At 41.7% G+C, this 6,000-nt stretch overlaps 1 protein-coding gene across 12 annotated transcripts in view; it reads right to left on the bottom strand.

Annotated features, from left to right (window-relative positions):
• Nucleotides 1–1,197: 1,197 nt before the first annotated feature.
• The window catches only part of XKR9 (XK related 9), a 30,468-nt gene continuing 25,665 nt past the window's right edge, over nt 1,198–6,000 (bottom strand). For 11 of the 12 annotated variants that reach the window (XM_053244943.1, XM_053244953.1, XM_053244952.1 and 8 more), the window contains 3 exons: nt 3,032–3,255; nt 2,288–2,320; nt 1,198–1,840 (listed from right to left, as the gene is read on the bottom strand). In XM_053244943.1, coding sequence (XP_053100918.1) covers nt 1,212–1,840; nt 2,288–2,320; nt 3,032–3,255 — 886 coding nt within the window. In that variant the 3' untranslated portion in view covers nt 1,198–1,211. The remainder of the gene's footprint in view (nt 1,841–2,287; nt 2,321–3,031; nt 3,256–6,000) is intronic. The other variant, XM_053244950.1, reaches the window with a different exon arrangement.

Raw genomic sequence — 6,000 nt, 5'->3', positions numbered from 1 at the left:
ACTGTCTCCCCTTGCCCTATTATAGTTACGCCCCTGCCCATTGGCACATTATATCAGGACTTTAAATTATTCCCTAGGTGCTCAATTCCAGCCACAAAATGCCAGCCCTACCCCAAACACGAAAGCTGTATAGCTCTTCCAGGAAAGCTGGAAGAAGATGCAGTCTGTTTACAGACTGGGAGATCAAATCTAGCACCACGAATTGTGCTATGATATAGGAAACCAGCACACACCCTAAATAACTAATGTAATGAGCAACTGACTAATGTGTCCTGTCCAAAGCATTCTGCATCAGCTGAATGGTTTTGCTATCAAATGTGTAGATTTTATTGCCTTTCTGTTTAGACTGTTTTTATACAGCCCGTTGAATCTCCCATCAGTGGTTTTTCAGGGTGAGTTTCCTAAAACTCCATTGGATAGGTCAAATCTGTACAGCATGTTTTGTTATTTAGGAGGCCCGCATTATTCACAACAACTGCAGTTTCGCATATCCATGAATGGGTCTTAGAGACCCAGTTTATTTATCCACGGTATTAAAAATAGGTAAAATTAACCTATTTGTGGTTTTGAGTGTTCAGAAATGACTTCTGATGTCACTTCCAGCTGCCATTTTACAGTGCAGAGTCATTTTGTGAGTGTGAGTGTGTATTTGCCCAAAATTTATTGCTGGAGAGTAACGTACTGTGCTTTTCTCCTCTTATTTCGGTCTCCTTACTTTTTTAGCATGAGAAATCTAACCCCTGGATTCTCATAGGGGTAAGGTTTCTTTATTTGTGGTTTCCATATTCGTGCCTGTAGGTGAGAATGGAAATAAAGCGGGCATCCTGTATTGTACTTTTCATTTAAAAAAATAGTCGTAATAGATTTATAACACCTTTGTAATTGAATTTTCCTGTCCGAGAAGATGAATTTTACATAAACTTTTTGTGATCAGATATTAAGCCTGCTTTCACTCACAATGTGGCCAAATTTTGTGTGGTGGTGGTTAAAACCAATAAGCATGCTTAAGTGTAGAGAAGGTTTCTGGTGTGGGAAATTGGGTTTCATTCATTGTACTATTGTAATATTTATCTGTATCTGATCAATTTGCTCATAATAAGCTTTGATTGATTGATTGAGCCTTATGAATAGTAAACAAGAATCCAACAATGCTTTGTTTTTTTAAAAAAGAGTGAAAAAGATTTTTTAAAAGTCATATAGTTTCATAAGGTTTAATGCATCAGAAATCCCCTTATTCTACAAATTTCTTCACTTTCACTTCCTGTTCCATCAACTACATCTTGTGTGCAATAAATATTAGGATGAAGAAAAGTATAATAAACAATAAGAAAAATAATACCTAATATTAGCATAAGAACAATTACAATTATCACAGCTAACAAGTGTATTTTCCCATTAAAAACTGATTTCCAGAACAGGCAAGCACACACTATAGCTATAGTTATAAATGCTCGAGTGCCATAATAAACATAATGGGGGATTTTTGTCTTTTCTCCCTTGATATTAAAGAAGGTAAAAATAAGAATTATTCCTACAATAATCCTATATACAATTTCTTTTGCTTTGGATTTGCAAAATGTAGTGTGCTGCTTCAGCACCCAACTTATACCCCCAACCCAAAGAAACGCAAATAGAACAATAGAACATTTGGTGCTCAGTACTGTAAGCAGTGCAATGCTAAGTATCCAAGAAGTTAAAGTCAACAGTTTATACAAAAGATACACTATTTTGGGAAATGTCCCAGCAAATTCATTTCTATCAGGCAAGGATTTTCGCAAAGCTATCTGATAATCCACAGTTGAGCAGGAAATACTGCTGAATCCCATGGTGATCGAAGCATCTAAATAAAAGGAAAAGGAAAAAATGCAAGCTCTGCCAGAAAGTTGCAAATTCTTAAACGAAATATTTTTTCACTTAAAAAGATGAACTATCATGTCATACTCTTGATAGCTGTACAAGTTCTGTTTACTGAATACTAGAAGTCTTTAGTCAAAGATTTGGCTGGTTATTTCAAATTATTGTGAAAATCAACTTCCTACCCTGTAGGTCCTCTTGGAATGCATGTTACATTAAGCATTAACAGAGGAGTTTAACATGGAAAGCGAATCAGAAGTATCCCTTTTTAAAATGCAGCCACGAAACAGACTGATCTGGCTCAGACTGTGATTCATGAGGAAAAGGGCTAACATTTTCCTCCTGCAGTCTTTTCCTGCTAAAAACGCCCCTCCCTTGCAGGAGCATCATTAGGGGATGGCCTATGGGGAATAAAATGCTCAAAGTACCTCACCTTGCTCTCTGCTACTTCCACCTTCATTAAGTGCTGTAATATAATATTAGAGACTTTTTAAAAACTATGCAATTTTTCTTGTGGGAGGGGGTTGAGTTTAATTACCAAAAGGGGAGCTATAGGTTTGGATCCTGGATCTTTTAAGTACGTAGCAACAGCCCTGCCCACAACTGGGCCATATCACCCCCATGACTGCTATTTATCAAAAAAGGGATGCTTACAGTCACTTCCCATGTTAAGCCTAGCTGTCATTAACAGATGGTCTTAACTAACATAGTATTAGGGAGGTACTAAGATGTTTCCCACTTTTCCACCTAACCAATAGAATCCTGTCTTTTCACAGGTCTGACTACTTAATTCCTCCCACCAGTTCCAAAGCCAAAGTCCTTGTACCCCACATTGTTTGTTCACAGCAGCTATTGGAAGGTATGCCTTGTGATGGAAAGCAACCCTTCCATCAACAACCCATTATTGAGCAAGTCCCTGTTCAAGAGTCTGAGAATGCTGAACATTCACCCACTGTTCCTCTTACTAATTTTGTATGAATAGATAGATATAGATATCAGCTAACTCCATGTTGGGTAGGTTAAATGGTCCTTGGGATACAGGAGTTTATTTGTTTTTACCAGTATTAAACACCAGTATAGTGCAGCCTAACAAAGTTCTTGAAAATTGCCCAATTTTTCCTTGGAAGTTTGGTCAATAAATAAAACTGTGTTCCTCTTTTAACTATAAAAGACTTACACTGACTGAAGGTAGAAATATCAGATGTCATCAGGATGTAGATCTGAAGAAGAAGTTGGGGTGTGCTTTCCAGAAACGCCTTAAATAGCCGGAGCATGCTTATATCAGCCATTGCATCAATGGCTCTTTTGTGAATGATGCCGGTGGGGCCATCAATCAATGTATCTCCTGAGCTGTTTAACTTAAATGCCGCCTGGTAACCATACTTCAGTGCAAACCAATACCTATGGGAAGCCAATGGGAAGCACATAATCATACATTTTATTTAGATTTTGGTCAAATCTGCATGCAATAGTCACCCAACATTTTATGGTGTTTTGAATGAAAACTTGTGGGTGATTACAAGTTTGGATTGTAAGGTGGTCTGCTTAACTCTTTCCCTCTGGCCATTTTTTTGCTCAAATCCCATCCCTACACAACTTTGGAAGAATGGCTTGAGAGGGGATATTCATATCCTTTCCCTCATATGGGGAAGATGGGAACAAGTATCCCCTCCCCTACTTGTTGTTCTGCTAAAACTCATAGCAACTCAAGGCCATTTTTAGTTTGGGGGGAAACAAAACCATCTGGGAGACTAGATGTTACATGCATTTGCCATGTAACATCTGAACGACCTGTGATTGGGTTGGGGAGGAGGCAGGATCGTTCCTATCTTCTCCCCAGATTATCTTTGTTCTTCTATGGGATGCACAGATCATGTGCCCACACGAGCCGCGCTGATCCCAGCTGCTTGCAGTGTCTTGGAGGCCAGGTGAACACAGTCTAGCCTTCAGGTACCCCTCAATGTACCATGCAAGGAGTCTGCTGTTGCTCTGTATAGACTCATGGCTTTTGACCCTCAGTTTCTCTTGACCATGCTCCCGTCTGCTCCTGTGTGCTCCTCCATATTGACACCTGGCTTCTGGCACACGGCCCCCACAGAGTACGCCTCACGTCTTAGCTCCAGGCCATTACCTCAGCATAGAACATGATACAAGCAAGGTATTGTAAGTGCCCAGCTCTTTGTCTGCTTGGGCTGCCTGTAGCCTGAGCAGACACATGATCGGGAACCCAGTTAGAAGGGTACACTCATGCCCTTTTTTACTGGGTAAAAGCCCAGGCAAGAACCCGGGCTACCCGGTGGGCCAGCATCAAGATTGGCCTCAATCCCAACACTTCATATGAGCAGCCCTACCCCAGCTGGGCTGCGCAAGCCTAGGTAGGGCTGATCATGTGAACAGTCTTCTAATTTGGTCCTCAGATGGTACTTCTGTTACAAGTTTATTGCCCAGGGAAAGGCTTGAAGATGTCTGATCTGGTCTAGTCTGCAAAGCTATGAACACCTACATGGAAGACCCCCTCAGAACCTTCCACATATCCCTTTAAAGCTAAAACAAAATGTCAGAAACAAACACAAACACAAATATTATTTTCTCTCTCAGATTAATTTGTCATTCCTTGAATTCCTGCATTTCTTATCTTTTCAATATCCCTTTGCATGGACATGATTTTAATGAGCGCTTTATAAACATCATTGTTTCACTCATTCTAACTGCACAGTCTCTCTTTTTTTAAGAAAATGACAACACTACAGTAGATGGGATCATATTGCAGACATACACTCTGTGATGTTCCCCCCCTGGTATATTTCCTAACTCCACTGTTTTCATATCCCAGCACTTCCTTTTCCACCACAGCTCCATGCTGAACCAAAAGCCACAACACAGCCACCAGCACAGATACTCACATTTCTTACCCAATGTGTGTCCTTTTTAAACTGGAGGAACCAGAGACTTGTCTCCATTAAATTATATTTACTGTAGATTTGCTCATTTAAACAGATAAGGAAAATGAGGGGAGGGGACTGACACTCATTTCCCCCAAAATCTATATACCTGCTATCCTCAGCATGCTGAGACTTTTCTAACATCAAGGCCTGGTATGCACTTGCCAGCCAAAGGAAGGCAAGGCTAATTACGTTAGGCTGGGGTGTTGGCTCTCTACCACCCACACAACAGAAGTGGTTAGAATATTATAAGCATGTAAGAAGAGCCTTGGTGGATCAGGCCCAAGACCTAGATAGTCCAGCACTCTGCTTCCCACAGTGGCCTACTTGAGAATGCTTTGAGAAGCCACAGAACCCAGAGATGAAGGCATACCCCCTCTCTTGCTGGTGCTCCTCTGCAATTCGAGAAAAGTTCTGCAGAGACCTGAATTCAAATCACCATTCAGCCACTAAGCTCACTTTGCACTCATCATTCCCTCTCAGTCTAACTCACCTTGTATGGCTGTTGAAAGGATAAAACTGGAAGGAACCATGTACACTGCCTGGAGTTTTTTGAAGGGAAGGGTGGAATTAAAAATGTGATGGCTGTTAAACACATATGGTGGTGTCAGTTGTAATATTCTCCTTCATGTAGATCTAATGAGGAGTACACACTGAGTGAGCTAGGGGTGTGCATGGAAACGGTTTTGCCAGTTTGCTTCAAATCCGAACCAGATTCGAATTGACCCAATCCGGTTTGGTTCTGGTTCCAGTCTTGTTCTGGACATGCAAATGACCACCACTCATACACGGAGGTCACTAAAATGGCCTCTGCGTGTGCATGGAGGCCCAAACTGGGCCGGACAAGGCCTCAACCAGGCCAGCACTGGCCTGAGCTTCTCTGGGGGAGGCCAGAGATGGGGAGCTGCCACCCCCTGCTGCCGTCACTCCTTGTTGTAAGTACTGCTGACTCTCCTCCCATCCCCTCTAGCCCTAGAGAAGCCCTCCTGCCCCTTTACTGGTAAAGGGGAAACCTCATCAGATTCCCCTTTACCAGAAGACCCCCGAACTGGTCTGAACCAGTACAGTTTGAACCAGTCCAGTTCAGACCCAGACCACCCAAACCCCCACCCCAGTTCTAGTCAAACTGAGGTTCAAATTGGACCGAGGTTCAAATTGGAAGGGTTCTCACATCCCTAGAATGAGCTTGTCTCTTTAGAAGTCT

Source organism: Hemicordylus capensis, chromosome 4, assembly GCF_027244095.1.
Source record: "Hemicordylus capensis ecotype Gifberg chromosome 4, rHemCap1.1.pri, whole genome shotgun sequence".
NCBI classification, from domain to species: Eukaryota; Metazoa; Chordata; class Lepidosauria; order Squamata; family Cordylidae; genus Hemicordylus; species Hemicordylus capensis.
This window is presented reverse-complemented; position numbering and strand designations above follow the sequence as displayed.